Below are 16,841 nucleotides of genomic sequence, written 5' to 3'. Positions count from 1 at the left end.
AAGTCCATGGTGCAAGCAAGCAAGATATATAGATGCCGAAGATGAAAGATCTATGTCCCAACTTAATCCAAGGACGCGTAAACACATTCTGTACGAGTCTCAAAGCCCCTGATAATCCTCCTCATGCTGCGCAATCCTCCTGCTTTTGCATGTTGAGGGAATACGAATACCAGTATCCGTATTCACACAAAACGCGCCCACCAATCATACCCCAGTCTAGTCAATGCCAAGGTCGTCGACTAGACTAAGCATGGAATAACTCAGGGTGATCGAGGCTAGTGCACGTGCCAGGGGCCTCGGCTGGGGCGATAAATACGAGTATTCCCCTTCATCTTTGATCTTGCTTGATCTTGATGCCCTCCTCGTATTTTCACTCTCCATTGCCGCACCTCTTTCTCTCCTCGTTCGCCCAAATCCTACCATCGACTGCCATGGTTCGTCAGAAAAAGAAAGCCGCTGATAGGTCCGCGTCAGTCAAGCCCCGTCGGGCGCATCGCAAGTCTCGCAATGGCTGCACAGTCTGCAAGCAAAGGCACATGAAGTGTGACGAGTCCCGACCGATCTGTCTCAACTGCAAAATATCGAATCGCCAGTGCGCCTATAACGCTACTGGCTTGTCGCCGCTCCCGGAAGAAGCAAGTCCCGATACACATCCGTCTCCGGCCAGCTGTGATCCTGCATATGGGACCCCTAACAGCGAGGCCCCTGGTCTCATTCCCCCAACTCTTCTCTCGGCTATCACCCCAACATCGAACCCCTCCAGTGACAGATCCTTTGAGGGTATTCCAGGCACTTACAACGCTCCATTGGAAAGGGGCGACTTGTTTAATCTTGACCACTTAGCTCTCCTACACCACATCGAAACAAGCATTCCCGACATGTTGTTGGGCGACTCTTTTGGCCACAACCTTGTCAGCGAGATGATGAAATACGCCTTGGCATCTCCATACCTCATGAACCAACTCCTCGCCATCGGGGCTCTCCACCTCAGCAAAATCGATTCGGCCCAAGAAAAGCATGTTCAACAAGCCACGGCCCTCCAGACTAGAGCGGTAGCATTGTTCAATGAGGCGCGAGAAGAAATCTCGGAAGCAACATGCGTGCCCATGTTTCTCTTTTCGTCTTTGCTTGGAGTCCATGTCCTTTGCGATACTCTCCAAGGTCCCCGTGAGCACCTAGGTGCCGTGCTCGACAGATTTGTGAGATATCTATCCATACAACGCGGCGTCCGGGCCGTGACAGGACAGTCATGGAGTATGATCAAGAAATCGGGAATCGGAGACTTTCTGCAACGCGTCGAAGACGCCATCCCTCCTGGGAGCGACTCAACTAGCGAGACAGAGCCCCTGTCTAGGATGATTGACGAGTCTGGTCTTGGTTCAGCATCTGTTGATGCCTATCGGAAGACCATATCCATGTTGCAACAAGCGTTTTCTATTCATCACAAGCTACGGCAGCAAGGTCGGCGTTTTGATGCTACGCTCATGTTTTGTATCACGTTGAACGAAGAGTACATTGATCTTCTGAGCCAGCGCCAGCCAGAAGCACTCGTCATTTTGGCTTTTTACGCAGTTCTGCTGCACTGGAATAGAGACACGTGGGTCCTTGGCGATGGCGGAGAGTACTTGATCGAAGCCATCGCAGCTCATTTGGGGGCACATTGGACGTCTTGGCTGCATTGGCCAGTTTCAGTTCTAGAAAGTCCTTCAGGTTTAGTTGCTTAGCTGTCAGGTACGCCTGTTTCGTATGAAAAAAAACAAGACTTGCCTCAATCACAGGGAAACCAAATGCGGCTGCTGCCTTGCATTTGTTGGCCAATGTTCAACATGCGTTCCACAGTCTTACTTTCGCTGGCTGTCTGCCTCCTGGGCGTCGACTCTGGTGCTGCCAGTGTATGCCGACCACCCAATTCAGATGAGTGCTAAGCCGTCCGCTACAGGTAATCCCAGAGAGTGTCGTAACTAACTCACCGGGTTTTAGATTCCGTGTCCGTGTCGGCGACATCCTCGGCCAACTCGGCTTCCTCCACTGAGTCCACCGCTTCCTCCTCGACCGAGTCCTTTGCTTCCTCTGTAACTACATCATCGACTGACGGGCTCACTACGTCGGCTACGAGCGCCTCGGTCGCCACTACCACTGCCTCTACCGAGACAACAACGAGCGCATCATCAACGGACGAGTCTTCCATCTCAACTGAGACAACCTCTATTCTTTCTACTACCAGCGCCACCGCCGACACTTCCACAACTGCAAGCATCTCGACAGCAAGTGCAATTTCTTCCACCATCCCATCAGTGTCCACTACTACCTCTGCCGCGACCTCGTCAACATCTGAAGGACCTGAACCCATTGCTACTTTCAACGTTGTCGCAAGCGGTGCCAATATCGATGGCGAGCTTCTAAGTGCTTATCGGGAGACTTCGGGCTACGTCACATTCAAGCCCAACCCTCAACTCTCCTACCAACGAACTGTCCAATTCTCAATCGAGCCTAACACGGGTTATCTCCGTACTGACAAAGGCCAGTACGTATGCATTGAGTACTATCGCGACAACGCTCCTGGCCCAATTGCCTACTGTGATGCAGAAGGAGGCACCCTGGCCTATCTAGAGTGTGAGAAAGCAGTTCAGGGCCAGCTTATCTGCTCAGTACCCGCTCCGACTTGGGTGTTGAAATACAATGGTGAAGACTTTGTGCCAGTCTGCACCCGTGGGACAAGTAGCAAGAGATGGAATCAGTTTTATACCACTCTTGCTGGTCCGGGGTATTATGTCTATATCGGTGTGGGAGATGGAAATGGATACACGCCCATGGAGTGGAAAATAGAGGTCTAGCTACGGTACGGGATCGTCCTTGGCTACTGACTACTAGAGGTGCTCTTTATCCAATTTAACCTTGATACCAGTACAGAGTTGGCTTCTTTTCTCACCTTTATCGGTTACTTGTACATCAACATTATCTTTCCAGTGTAGCTAATAGACGGCTAGAATCTTCTGTGCACTTCAAGTCATGTCTATCTCCGCCTTCAAATTGACCAGGCCGCTATTATGTTAGATTCAGTACAGTAACTCCTCAGGGTGATGAGCTCTAGTTTCTAGGTCCCTGGACTTCAGGGGAAGTCCAATGTCTAACTCTCAGGGTCATGCAATGACGCCGCTATGGATGCTAATCACTAACTCTATGATATGGGACCCAAGTGACTCCGAGAATAAGATTGGTCTCTATCAAAACCATACTTGGAACACAATAGATCACTATGCCAAAGGCAAAAGCGAAAGATACTGTTCAACAGGTACGGAGGCAATGAAGTCATATATGCTGCCCAACATCATACCTGTGATCGTACTATATGGAGACTCTAAAGTTATTTAGGCATAATCTTGGTATGTTGCTTTTTGCTTCACCAAGTCCACACTAGCTTGTGGGCGACTACAAGGGTTGGCCCACCAAGTGATGATATTATGAGGGGTCTATTCGAGAGAACGCGCCCATGACATCCTCGCCAATTCAAGACCCGACCGCAATAAGCGACCTTAACCCCACGTTGGCCACTTCAAGGATCCTTAACTAGTGATCAGACATTACAAGAAGTCTATAAGAGCAAGGAGCGAGGAACTATAACCTGCAGCGAAGGCACTACCAAGAACAAAGCTCTCGTCCTAACGATCAGGTGTCTTGGTACACCCGAGTCACGTTGGTGGCTTTTATCATCGCTTTACTAATGATACTTTGACAATGAGCTGACTAGTCAGAGGAACGCCTTGCGGAACCTTGGCCCCTGCTGGCTGGACATCCATTCACGCGTTGAACCGGAATCGCCTTCCTATCGGATCCGTATCACAGAGTGCATTTGCACCCCAGTCAGTTTCTACACCGACGGCATTACTCGTCAAGAACTCGCCCCTGGGCAAGGATTCGAGTTATTTTCCTCCCCGCGGTCGTATATTGTATCTCGGGTCCTCAGATATGTTACATCGTTTGTCCATGCGGCAGCACATGTGTCTACCCCCACAACGAAGAGCCGCCGAACTATAACTGACCGGCCAGTAGCAAATTTAAAGGGGCTAAACCTACAAATGCGAAATACACTTGATTGCAAAGTAGCAAAGAAAAAACGGGGGATGAAACCGGGTGATTGTGGGTGTGCGCGGACTCCGCGGAGTTGGGCAAGACACCAAACCCGAGTGGTCGGTTATAAGTGCAGACACTCGGGCTCCATGGCATTCCGAGAATCCGGCTTAACCCAGGGAAGGGGGTACGACATTGGGGGTAAACATTCCTGGTCAAAGCCTGGGTATATGTACAAGATGTTGCTCCGTCGCCATCTTTTGTGTTTCCATCATCATGTCGACTGCCATGTTGAGCCGGGCATGCCTTGGAGGGCAGAGACCTGCTCCCGCCGCCTCTTTTATGTTGGCTCAGACTGTCAGCACAAGCTCCAAGAAGCCTCCAACAGTTGGGTTGGCGCTTCGCTCCGAAAATCAGAAGCCGTCGTCAATCACCGAGGACGCAATGTAAGTCTTATTCCAAATCACCTTGACGCAGCAGACAAGAACCTCTAGCCAACACAAACCCGTGAACAGAGCTAGCCTCGATGTTATCGCAAACTGGGCCAGACAAGGCTCCCTCTGGCCCATGACATTCGGCCTAGCCTGCTGCGCAGTCGAGATGATGCAGATCGCCGGCCCACGATACGACCAAGACCGCTTCGGCTTCATGTTCCGGGCATCTCCGCGTCACGCCGACGTTATGATAGTAGCCGGGACAGTTACCAACAAGATGGCGCCGGCCCTGCGGCAGGTGTATGACCAGATGGCTGACCCTCGGTGGGTTATTAGCATGGGCAGCTGTGCCAACGGGGGTGGGTATTATCACTACAGCTATTCTGTGGTTCGGGGGGTTGATAGGATTGTCGCTGTTGATATTTACGTGCCGGGATGTCCTCCAACCTGCGAGGCCTTGATATATGGGATGTTTCAACTGCAGAGGAAGATTCGCCGGACCAAGACGTCTAGGATGTGGTATCGGAAGTAGAGCACATAGCACTCGCTCATTCATTACACCAACGTTAAAAAAGAACCAAATGTAAAATTTACTCCAAGCTATCAGAGAACGCTTGTTGGCAATGAGAGAGTGACTGTTCATGTTCCCTCGTCATCCTAGTCAGCCACCGCTCCGCCAACTGCCACCCCCCTGTCAACTAGTCCCACTTGCATAGAATCCGCGCTTTCGTATACGAAGCCGCGCATTCACCACCAAAATGTGACCCGTATCCGCGCTCCGAACCCGCAAAACGAACCCGCCATGCTCTCAGCGAACGCGACGCTCGTCAACTACATCCCTAGAGTCGGAATGGGTTGCCTATGTTGATAACGAGATTCATCTCGTAATTTGCATGTGAAAACTAAAGTAAATAAATTCAAGAAATTCTCCCTTTTTCCTCGTTCACCATCCTCATCGATTCCACTATTATCATGTTCAAGGTCCTTACAGCTCGTCTACATCCCCCGAAGCCGTCTGGCCTTCGCCTCGATGGACTTACGGTCCTACTCGTTGGAGCATCAACTGGAATTGGACTCGAGGCGGCCAAGAAGCTGGCGACCAAGGGCCCGGCCAAGTTGATCGTCACCGCTCGAGATGCCAGCAAAGCATCGAAGACCAAAGCTCTCATCGAGGAGCATCTCACGGCTACCTCTACCCCCCAATCATCGATACCGACAATCGTCTCTCTCGCGTGGAATTGACATCTCCAAAGTCTATGTATGCCTTTGCTCGCGACCTCGCGCAAGCGACCGACCATCTCGACCACGCCATCCTCAGCGCCGGGATTCTGTTGGGCTCCTACAGCCAAGTTTCGGAAACAGGCTACGAGACGAGTCTACAAGTCAACGCCATCTCGCCGATGCTCATGTCGCTGCTCATCCTGCCACTACTTCTTGCTTCTCCTCGGATCCACAACGAATCGGTTACCGATAGACCTCACCTAACGATTGTCAGCTCAGGGGGCGCGTGGTTAGTGAAGAAGTCCAGCCTCTCGCCATATGTGGACTTTGAGCATCCTCTCCGTGTGCTTTCAAAGCAGGAGAATTTCCCGCCTGGAATGATGGGAGGTCAGTGGCACTACTCGCGCACCAAGCTCATGTGCGAATACAGCAAGCGACATCTGGCAATGCTCTCCTCTCTCAACGACGCGAAAGGGCAGCCAAAGGTGCTGGTGGCCTCTGTCTGTCCAGGCGCTGTAAACTCAGAGCTATCGCGACATTCTGCCAACAGCGGTGTACTGGGGGCCATGGCCCGAGTTGTCAATGGCACAGTAGCGCGGACGCCCGAGCAGGGCTCAAACATTTACATTTCGAGTTTGAACCTGGGAGTCGAGGGACGGGGAGAGATGTGGACTGACGACGCCATCTCCAAGGATGCGCACCCATTTGTTGCGCCTGATGAGCTGAAGCGGCTGAGCGACCATGTATGGGAGGAGATTAAGGAGTTTGCCACCCAGGTGGATGAGGTGCATGGATCTGGTGTTGTAAAGCGGCTTCTGGCATAGCATTTTTGTATTCTCCTACGTTTATTTTAGCCGGAGTGTTTTGAAGATGCATAGATAGATTCATTAATCCAACAAATAAATGGAGATGGGCTCAACCTCAGATCACTACGATTTTATGACCAAAGTAGGCTGACTTGCGGAACAGGCAAGCATTTCCGCACATTGGCCTTCTGGGGTAGGGCTCAGGATGCTTGTAGGCAGGCGATTCCGAACCTTACCCTATCCTTAATAGTTTTAGGCGGTTTCAGCCTTGTCTTGTTTGCTGTGCCACAAGGCAGAACATTGTAGCTTCTTAGCTCGCGCTTTGATCCTTATCAGCCTCCGTCAGCTCCAGCAAATTAGAGGGCGTTTCATCGAATAGCTTCATGCACAGTCTTCCCACGTGACTGGTCACTCTAGCTTATGACCTCCACTGCCTAAAATCACTCGTCACGGTAACACATCTCAGCCAAGTTCAAAGCGCGCCATCACTGCCCTATCTTCCCTCACCATGGGTCTCTTAAGTCGTTTGTTGGGCAAGAAAGACGCTGCCGCCGCTACCTCTACAGACTCAACCACCCCCAAACCCTACGAATATGACGGACCCAAGATCCCGCAAAAGCCTCTTACACCGCGTGAGATTGAGGAGATGCACGCTCAACTGTTCCCTGCAAAACACGAACCTGTAGAGCCGGAGCCTTGGTGGCCTCTGTACGATCCTGAAAGCGGAAAGCCCCTCTATGAGATATCCTTGGAAGACAAGTTCTCTGCCACGCCAGCGGATCAACCTCAGTCACCGCTATTTCGTCTGCCGCCAGAGGTTCGCGCCCAGATATGGAGTTACGCCATGGGTAGCCAAAAGCTATACCTCACCTCCAAGAATGAGCGTCTCATACAGGCAGAGAAGATGAACGAGTTTAAGTGGTGGCCGAAACGAGGGCTATTGAACGTTCCAATGATTTGCAGAGCAGCGTAAGAAATGACAGTCCTGTCCAGTCGGTGAACAGTATTCTAATAACCACAAGCTACCTCGAGTCCATCTCTTGCCTCTACTCAAACAACACATTCTGCATTGGCTTTGGCTCCAATGACATCAAGGTACCCCTCACCTCGATAGACACCTTGCTGCCCCCACAACACATCGCGGCCATACAGCATCTCGAGGTCGGTTGGCACTTTATCCGCGGCTACACCCAGTACTATGACAGTCACCCGCAAGCCTGGGACTTCTCTATTGTCATCTGCTCGCCTGACAGCGATCAAGTCTGGAACGAGTTTTGCGCAAAGATGGCACAGCTATCGAACTTGAAGACATTGAAGATTGTGGTTTGGACTTCTGGAGACCGGAGAGCAGAATTCAAGACATTGGAGAAGGATACTTTGGCGCCGTTGAAGCAAATGAAGCATCTAAAGGATTTCAACATCTTTCTACCATGGCCGCAAGATGATAAGACCTTGTGGCAGGACGCGCCGTTTAGTATTTCGAGAAGATTCGAGGATAGAAGTACGTATGGTGTGAGCATCCCCAAGTACTAAGAACAGAGAGAATGAAGCTTTCCTTTCATGTTGACGACCTATATCAATTTGAACACCTTGACGTCAATACCAGCCTTGCGGAGCATTTCTGGCGTGACGCTTCTGAGCCATGAATCATCATCATCACTCCTGTCCCAATCGCTGCCTCTATTGCCACTGCCCACGTGCTCCTTACAGTCCGCAGCTGTACCGTGTTCGTTGTCCAGATTGTTAGGCATTTCTTCTTCCTGGCAAACACCTTGGAGACCCTCCATTCTGCTTCGAAAGGCAGCGACTCTGGAATCCTTCATCGAGCGGTGTGGAAGCTCACCCAGGATGGCCTCACCATCCATGAAACCAGAAACATAGCACTGTCCTACAACTTCATATGCCCCAGATTCATTCGGGCGCAGAGCCAGCGGCGCATCACAACCTAGCAAAACGGCGATGACGTCCCCGGGCTGACTCCCCGCAGGGCAAAGGCCCAGGTGCCCATGGTCGGTCCAAAAGATTGATCGGCCGTGGCAATGTCGGGGAATATGGTATTCCAAGGCCGTAGGGGGCTTGCTAGACTGATTCTCGGCATTCTCAGCAAGACTTTCGACATATGACATTGTTATCTCAAGGACCGGAAAGTCGCTGTCGAGCTCAGGTGTGTTGAAGTCACCACAGCAAATGGTATCGCAAAACACCTCCAAGAGACTCTGGCCGTTGACATAGGAGCCGGTAATCCTTGTCTTGGCGAGCCGCTGCAGCTCGGTGTTGAAGTTGGAGCGGTCACGGTAGAACCGAGTCTTGTCGAGCGACTCGATGCGGGAGATGATGAGGCCTGCCGCCTGTAGAATGTTGTTTCCGACACATTCGCCGTCTGGAAGTAGAATAGAACTACTCTTTGCCTTGGCCAAGATCCTCGTGCAAAACAGGTTTGACCAGTCTGGAACCCAAGATGGCCAGTCTGTAGGACGAGTTGAAATGTCACAGTGACCAAGTATCGACAGGTCTCCCATCTCGAGATCGACAAGGACAACCTGCCGATAGAGGTCCAAAGTTGACATGTTGTAGTCGACCTTGATCTTGTCACGATATATCGATTCAGTCAGGTTGAGGTTTGCGTAGATCCTATCCTTGGGGTCGAGGCATTGTGATGGTCTCACCTGGTAGAGCCGGGAGAACAGCCGAGGACTAATCTTTGTTGACATTGGAAGTATGGTGCGACGTGTTTCTTCTAGCACCACTGCCATCTCCCCCAGGTGCTCCACATAAGGCTGTGTACGTAGCTGTCTCAAGGCTTCGCGGAAATGTTGCCAAGGCATCACCATATCGCCACACATGACCACAGAGTCGTTGTTTGCCAGTCCAATTTCTTGTCGAATCCAGACTCTCTTGAACCAGGGACGTAAAAGGAGGAAGTGTAGGGCATGCATCGCCCGAGATTGGTATGCCTCGGACTCCAAGTATTGAACCCAGCTATTAGGCTCCTGTTGCATTCGAGCTCCCACGTCTCGCAGCAAACTCATGACGAAGTCGCTGTCTTTGTTGGCCTCGCCGAGCCAAACAACCACGCGACTCGCCAATCTGTACACATTGCCCATGTTTCGAACTTGGCTGCTTCTTTCGGCAATGTCTTCTTGGTTGATGCAGACGGCGTCGATCCACATTGTGCGAGGCTCGTCGGCTCGCCGGAGATGCTGTAGCGCAAAACAAAGATTTCGTCCGACCATCAAGGTTGACTGGCGAGGGTCGTCGCTGTAGGCAACTGAAACTGCAACTCCACCATCTGGCGAGCCCCATACATAGGATAAGGCTTCATATGTGGGCGATGGCTCTTGTGTCATTGTTGTGTGATGAAGTTGAAGAGAGATGGGCTGACTTTCAGAGCCTGGGAGGATGGTAACCAGCCGGATAGGCTGGTCTCCTTCGCTCAGGCCCCGATATTGAAACTGGGTCATTGTGATGAGGGAGGTGAGCGGTCGACGTGGTTTGAAGGTATTCAGGCAGCGTAAGCTGAAAGAGGGAAGAGTCATCCAAGGGCAATAGTTGATCCGAAGTCCTGCGCCTCAATCGGGTAGTGTGCAGAATATGGCGCGCTCCGGCCCACATAGAAGAGCAAGACTGTCAGCTGAGTGGTGATGTAGAAATTATCGTCTGTCTGCTGCCTCGCCCCAATGCGTTTCACACCTCAACACTGACAATAGCATCTTGGCGATACCTAAACATCCTTCACTTGATAGGCATGTGAGAAAAAAGACAATGTGAGTTGACAAGAGTTGTTACACGCTGTAGTGAGATGAAGGTCGATCCCGCCTTGGCAACAGGACTCTTCGACTCAACTATTCTCTAGAAAAGACATCCTTGTTGCATCCATAAACACCTGATCCATAGAATAAGGTTCGTGGGAATAGTATGTGAAACACTCTCTTCTTGCGCCGATGCCCGCATAGCCAGCGTGGGTTAGAAAAGACACTCAACTCAATATCGGCGACATAGTTCCGACAGAAATAGACATTCCCAAAACATCTGCAGGGTCCGTAACCAACTCCATCACTCGTTCATGACAGGTCCAGCAATTACTGCCGAATACGATATCCGACCCCTTGGCACTAAATTAGCGAATGCGGGGGGCGGAGAAAAGCCCTGGACTAAAAAGGCGGATATGAAAATACCCATGAGATATCCGTCGAAGGAAATACAACCTCACCCCACTAATGGCCTTTTCCCCTAGTCGTGACCTGTGCCGACACCATCTGCCGGTCTATTTACCCCAGACACCGTGGATCCCGCGGGGATAAACTTGTAGATCTTTGCGGGGCTTGATCAAAAGATGGCAACTTGACTACGGGGAGACCGAGGTCACTTCGACTGAGTTTATTAGGCTACTATACTTTTATCTGACTATAAGTTTCAGCGTTGGGAACCATTCCCCCTGATGATCTCTCGCCTATCTGCATCTCCCTCTCAAACTCTATCGACTGCAAGTCATCACCTTGGCCATGGCTTGGACACCAGCCCTCGCTTCACTCCTCTTGCTTGCCCTGCCAAGGGTTGGGGCCTCCCCAAGCCAAAGTTCCTCCTACGCCAATGGCTGCGCTGGTTTGAAAGAGAGAGTGCAGCTCCCCAATGCAACAATTCATCTCTCTGAGCTTGTCAAAGCCGGCACAAATTTGACTTTTCCCAACTACGACCCGACTTGCACTCTCACATCTCAAGTTGTCAAGTCTGACATCTGCCGCCTCTCATTCGACGTTGCTACCAGCTCAGATAGCAGTGTTCGTTTTGAGGCTTGGCTTCCTTTGGACTGGAGTGGTCGCTTCCTGGGCGTTGGTAACGGAGGATTGGGAGGTTGCTTCAAGTATGATGACCTCAACTACGGTTCTTCCCATGGTTTTGCGACTATTGGCACAAACAACGGCCATGACGGAAATCAAGGAAAGCCCTTCTACAAGCATCCAGGCGTTGTCGAAGATTACGCATATCGTGCCATTCACCTAGAGGCAGTCCTCGGCAAGAAGATCGTTCAGACCTTTTACGGCACTCGACACAAGAAGTCCTACTACCTCGGCTGCTCGACAGGCGGAAGGCAAGGCTTCAAGGAGGCTCAAGAGTTCCCCGAAGACTTCGACGGCATCGTTGCAGGCGCGCCTGCTTTTGACATGACGGCTCTGTTCTTCTGGACTGGTTACCTTCCAAAGGTCCTTGGGAAGCCAGGATCTCCGAGTTACCTTAGCGCCGCTGAGTGGAACGCTGTGTACGATGACATTCTTGAGCAGTGTGATGAGCTGGACGGCGTCAAGGATGGTGTCATCGAGGACCCTGATCTCTGCCAATACCGACCCGAGGCCCTCATCTGTGGAAAACGCAAAGGAAAGACCTGTCTGACGGGCGCGCAAGCTGCTGCTGTCAGAGATGTTCTCTCACCTGCCTACGGTCCAGAGGGAGAGCTCGTTTACCCACGGCTGCAGCCTGGCAGTAACGTCACCGACCGATTGGTGTCTAACCAGCCTTTCGGTTATCTTCTTGACTGGATGCGCTATGTTGTTCTCGAGAATCCCTCGTGGGATCCTTGGACTTTCAACGTCAACGACTGGGTTCAACTGTCTGGAAGGGACGACTACGGTGTCAAGACTTGGAACGGTGACCTGAGTCGAGTCCGCGACCGAGGCGCCAAGATCATTCACTTCCACGGCCTTCAAGATCCTCTCATCAGCAGCGACAACTCGGCTCGGTACTACGACCACGTTAGTCGAACGATGGAACTATCATCCAAGGAACTGGATGAGTTTTACCGCTATTTCCGCATCTCCGGCATGGCTCACTGCCGAGGAGGAACTGGCGCCAACAAGATTGGGAACAATCTGGATACCCTCGACAAGTACGAGCCAGAGAGCAACGTACTGGCAGCCATTGTGAATTGGGTCGAGAAGGGCAAGGCTCCAGAGTCCGTTTTGGGTACGCAGTATGCGTTGACGGGGAGCAAGGAGAAGGTTGCCTCGAGAAGACACTGTCGATGGCCACGACGCAATGTGTATATTGGAGGTGATTCGACGTCTCCCAAGAGCTGGCGATGTGAGTAAGTGTTCGTCTACGAGTGTGCAGAGTTGGAGCTGGTTGGGCCTATAAGGTTCAGCCAAGCATTGTTGATTAGAGATGCTCTTACAAAGCACGTATATACATTTCAATAACGCCACGTATGTCATCGAACGTCAGCCAAAGAAAGATGTGCCTGCAACAATGTGACCTTTACCGATATCTGTCTTCAATCGCTCTCCAGAAGGCAACCGCCGAGACATAGTACCTATATCCCACTTGTTGTCATCCCTCGAGCTATTCCTCAAGACTACCCTCTTCGAATCTCACAAAATCCTCTCGAGGATCATAATCCCCCCAACACTCCTCCCACTGATGTCTCAGCAACTCAGCACCTCCAGTCCTTTCCAGCGTCGCCTCATCCCAGAACACATAACCCCAGCCTCGCATTTCATCCGGGATATGCGAACCGTAGGCATTACTATATGTATTCCCCCAAATCATAGTCCAAGCTCGCGGTGGCCTATCCAGCTCGTCTCGAACAAACACCAACGGGACTCTATCGGCTTCCATTTGATCCCTCTCAGATGGTTGTTCCTGCCGCCGTATTATCTGCTGCGTTTCGCCAAATATTCCAACCATGCTATTAATCGGGATATATGAGCTTTGGATTTGCTTTTGCATAGTCGATACGAGATGCTCATGCTCTTTGATTTGAAAGAGAACCGTGTGCAGCAATGTGAGGCCGCGTATGGTTGTCCCTTCTAGAAAATTATCACGCACAACTATTGTAATGTCAATACCGATGCAGCATTAGGGCCATTAAAGTGCGATTTACGCGCAACTTACAGCCATTGTCCAGATCGAAAGCGCCGTCCGGTGTTGGAGGCCGACCTTGGTCGTCGAACTTGGGGTTGTCGGGATGCAGGTCCCAGTAAATGTCGGTGAAGACTTTGTCGTAAACGTCGAGGGCAAGCTGGTAGAAAGCGAAAAGCTCCTCAATCTCCCATGGCTCGATGATATTGAGGAGGGCCAGCAGGTTTTCTTCTGTAGACAATCTCAAAGTCCTCTCGGGACTGGTGAGTTGACAGAGTAATTGGAAGCGGTATGCAGCTCGCGTCAGTCGCATCATCTCTGTTCGAGAAGGTCGAATCTTTTGCTGGTCGGCATGATTGTTGCCCGCACTTTTGGCCAGATTATCCAGCATCCGTCGAGCGCAGTCTTTCACAACGGGCTTAACTGAACGTAAGTAAAAGCCAGCTATGGTGGACGCTACACCTTCAGTGAGGTCATTGGTAATTGCCACCGCACGCTGCGAGCATTTCTCTGAATACCACTCCAAGAAGTCCGAGGTATTCCGTGGAGTGGATAAACGATGAACAGCATAAGCCTCGACGGTCAGACAACCAATGGTCGCCTCAAGGCTTTTGCAAAGGAGATACCTCCGGTCAACAAGGTATTGCTGGTGAAAGGTCGGTGAGGCGTGGACCAGTGCGCTGAGGTGTGAAAGATCCAGTATCGAAAGGATGTAACGTCGCACCTCTGGGGGAAGGCATTCAAGCCTACAGTTCTCAGCCTGCTCTGCTTCTCTTGGTCTATGAGTTGTCTCTGGTTCCGCATCTGTGACTGCTGGGGTCATGTTCAGAGTTGCCCGTTCCCCTGTGTCTCTTGGCTCATGAGATATATTGACACGACTTTCGAGCTTGTCGGTTAGCCGCTTCATCTTCTAGCGGCGTGTGAACGGGTCGAATGAGTCCAAGTGACGTGCTGTCTCCGTGGTCGCGAGGAGTCAGACCAACAGACGACATGGGGATAGTGTGGGGGCAGTCAAGGCAAGGTCACGTGTGCGCCCTCATTGTGTTCAAGTTTGCCGAGCGAGCCCTGTTTACTTCTAACTAAAGACTTGCTCATATGGCGGCATCGCAGGAGGCTTCCTTCAAAAATATTCTGTGTCTTTGAATTTATTTCAGCTAAAGGTATCCTGTCCCCAACAAAGACCGTCCTACCCAAGTTCGAGGCTTGGGGAAGATACGCTCGAACACTCCGATATCCTCGGCAACCTAAGAGGTACTCAAGTATTCATAATTAGGCTCTCTTTGCTGCTAATAGATAAATAGGAAGCTTTCGGGAGGTTTTTATTCATTATAGTCGGGAATCTACGTTGGTTCGTGAATTCTAACTTTGACCAAAATAGCTTCCTCTTCCAATCTTCTCCACGTGTGGTCTAACGTAGGATTTTGGTGCATCAACATTGTCCATGAAACAATAATTCGTCAGACAGCCACTCCAAAGCCATATCTCCTCTAGTGCGCCAATACTAAACCGGGCTTATAATGCAGTCGTGCGTCATGACTCAATAAGCCCTGCTTACGCGTGACGTCAGTGTCTAACATCTCGGATCCTTGAACGCGCCAGCACGACCCAATTTAGACGTTATCTTGGCGAGAATCCCTATCCAAGACTCGATCAACTTTTTTCAGCGCACTTTCTACATCATGGCGACAGAGTATATCGATGGGCCAAAACCGGAGCAATTCCCGTTCGAATTCATCGTTCGCCATGTCGACGATGAACCCACCATTGCCGACTATCGGTTCTTCCAGCAGGCTGCCACTGGCATTATTGAAACCGCTTTAGGCTTTGCAGTTCTTGGCGAGGTCGAAGGCGCTACCAAGCTCCTCGAAACTCTGAAGAATGGAGGCATCGATCCCTTTGATGTCCTGGGTCACTCATATCCGTTCCTCAAACCCTGCATGTACTTTGCGTGGGAAGCGACCTCTTCATGGCCTCCATGAATACCCGACGAGGAACGTACCGAGAAGAAGCTCCAATAGCTCGAGGCTGAGGGACGAACCCCATGGCTTGAGAGGTTCAATGAAGAATGGCAAGTCTCAGAAGAGACGGCCAAGAAGGCACTAGACATGGCGTATCAGGGGATTGCAACTATACTGCCCGACTACAATGGCACTCTGGCTGGACAAGTTGCCCAGGCAGAAATCATGTGGAAGAATGGGGAGTTTTCTTTCGCCGCGAACCCCAACGGACCTATGACCGTCCGTTACTCAAAACTAGCCATGTGGTGGCGCCAAAGCATCTATCCCTATCCCTACGTCCAGGTGTACCGTACGGCCGGACTCATGATTGCCCTCGACATCTACCTGCGGCTGGAGAAGGAAGAAGAGGTCCAGACTACATTCGAGAGGATCTGTGGGGGATTTCAGTACGAGGAACAAGTTGAACAACTGGCCTGCTCACGCATAGCTTGGAAGAAGCTCTTGGCAACACCTAGCCGACCTATTCTCGATCTTCTCCAGATTCATCCGGCCAAACTCAGGCCGGCGGTGACCCGGACCCTGCAAATGGCCGAGCATCGTTTGGAGCATGGACCAAAGCGTCGATACAAGGGCGAGAGCATTGAGAAGCTGGCTCACGCCGTCAGTGCAAACACGTTCCACAACTGCCCGTACGACGTACTTGCAGCGTACCGTCCTCCAGAGAAGCCCCGGTCTCGGCCCGAAGATGCCAATGGCCTCTTGAGACCGCCATGCTCTTCATCAGAGATTGAAGGTCTGGAGAAGCGACTTGGAGTCACTCTTCCTGAAGACTACAAGGAATTCCTCAGTGCCACCAATGGATTGGAATCTATGTGGAACGGCCAGAATCTGGTCGATTACTTGGTCAAAGCCGAGGATGTATGTTGGCAGGACATCGACTTCCTTGAAGGGAATTGCATTCCCTTGCTACGCGACGACGATCCATCCCCTTGGACTGACAACAGACTGGACTGGCCTGAAGTTGGGAGCTTCCGAGCCATCTGTCTTTCGGGCGATCAAAACAGCGAGGAATCAAATGGTCACCTCTTCCTGTTACCCCCAGAGATGGTCCAAGAACGCAAGGACTACTTCCTCAAGGAGTATGAGAAAAGGAACGATTCCCAGCGGCGTGAACTGGACCGTGTGGTGGAGGAGACTTATGGAAGCATGGAAAGCTTTCGGGACTTAGAGTACATGCTCATCAGTTGGACACCATGGGACCTTGAGTTTTATCCCTATGACGGTATCAGAGATCTCCTTGAGCGCATGGCTGAAGCGGCGTTGCACAAGGATAGGCCTTGGTTGAATATTTTCGAGCCAAGATTTCGCCGGCTTGCATAAAGGGGCAGGTGAGGAGAAGAAAGGTCAGATGATGAGATGTTTAGGTGTTTGATTAGGCAAATAGTAGAAATATGACCAAACTAGGGTGTCGCTATGTCGGATGATGTTATTCTTGCCTCCGT

At 51.2% G+C, this 16,841-nt stretch overlaps 7 protein-coding genes across 7 annotated transcripts; 5 read left to right on the top strand and 2 right to left on the bottom strand.

The window, feature by feature from the left end:
* Window positions 1–431: 431 nt before the first annotated feature.
* MRS44_011597 (uncharacterized protein) lies at window positions 432–2,834 on the top strand (the record flags this gene model as incomplete). Its single annotated transcript, XM_046275696.2, has 2 exons — window positions 432–1,710; window positions 1,981–2,834. 2 exons carry the CDS (start codon window positions 432–434, stop codon window positions 2,832–2,834), a joined length of 2,133 nt encoding a protein of 710 aa, XP_046134687.2.
* Window positions 2,835–4,344: 1,510 nt separating this feature from the next.
* MRS44_011596 (uncharacterized protein) lies at window positions 4,345–6,547 on the top strand (the record flags this gene model as incomplete). Its single annotated transcript, XM_046283323.2, has 3 exons — window positions 4,345–4,514; window positions 4,584–4,861; window positions 5,484–6,547. 3 exons carry the CDS (start codon window positions 4,345–4,347, stop codon window positions 6,545–6,547), a joined length of 1,512 nt encoding a protein of 503 aa, XP_046134688.2.
* A 490-nt stretch (window positions 6,548–7,037) lies between these two features.
* MRS44_011595 (uncharacterized protein) lies at window positions 7,038–8,062 on the top strand (the record flags this gene model as incomplete). Its single annotated transcript, XM_046283324.2, has 2 exons — window positions 7,038–7,498; window positions 7,552–8,062. 2 exons carry the CDS (start codon window positions 7,038–7,040, stop codon window positions 8,060–8,062), a joined length of 972 nt encoding a protein of 323 aa, XP_046134690.1.
* Window positions 8,063–8,100: 38 nt separating this feature from the next.
* On the bottom strand, window positions 8,101–9,990 carry MRS44_011594 (uncharacterized protein; the record flags this gene model as incomplete). The annotated part of the gene is made up of 1 exon (XM_046268972.2): window positions 8,101–9,990. One exon carries the CDS (start codon window positions 9,988–9,990, stop codon window positions 8,101–8,103), a length of 1,890 nt encoding a protein of 629 aa, XP_046134691.1.
* A 1,041-nt stretch (window positions 9,991–11,031) lies between these two features.
* On the top strand, window positions 11,032–12,612 carry MRS44_011593 (uncharacterized protein; the record flags this gene model as incomplete). The annotated part of the gene is made up of 1 exon (XM_046283960.1): window positions 11,032–12,612. One exon carries the CDS (start codon window positions 11,032–11,034, stop codon window positions 12,610–12,612), a length of 1,581 nt encoding a protein of 526 aa, XP_046134692.1.
* A 250-nt stretch (window positions 12,613–12,862) lies between these two features.
* On the bottom strand, window positions 12,863–14,204 carry MRS44_011592 (uncharacterized protein; the record flags this gene model as incomplete). Its single annotated transcript, XM_046272628.2, has 2 exons — window positions 12,863–13,350; window positions 13,415–14,204. 2 exons carry the CDS (start codon window positions 14,202–14,204, stop codon window positions 12,863–12,865), a joined length of 1,278 nt encoding a protein of 425 aa, XP_046134693.2.
* Window positions 14,205–15,060: 856 nt separating this feature from the next.
* Window positions 15,061–16,719, top strand: MRS44_011591 (uncharacterized protein; the record flags this gene model as incomplete). The annotated part of the gene is made up of 2 exons (XM_065619785.1): window positions 15,061–15,289; window positions 15,455–16,719. The coding sequence occupies 2 exons, from the start codon at window positions 15,061–15,063 to the stop codon at window positions 16,717–16,719; spliced, it is 1,494 nt and encodes a 497-aa protein (XP_065475857.1).
* Between the last annotated feature and the right edge of the window lie 122 nt (window positions 16,720–16,841).

Source organism: Fusarium solani (genome assembly GCF_023522795.1).
Source record: "Fusarium solani strain SB1 chromosome Unknown bctg00000007, whole genome shotgun sequence".
Classification (NCBI taxonomy): domain Eukaryota; kingdom Fungi; phylum Ascomycota; class Sordariomycetes; order Hypocreales; family Nectriaceae; genus Fusarium; species Fusarium solani.
This window is presented reverse-complemented; position numbering and strand designations above follow the sequence as displayed.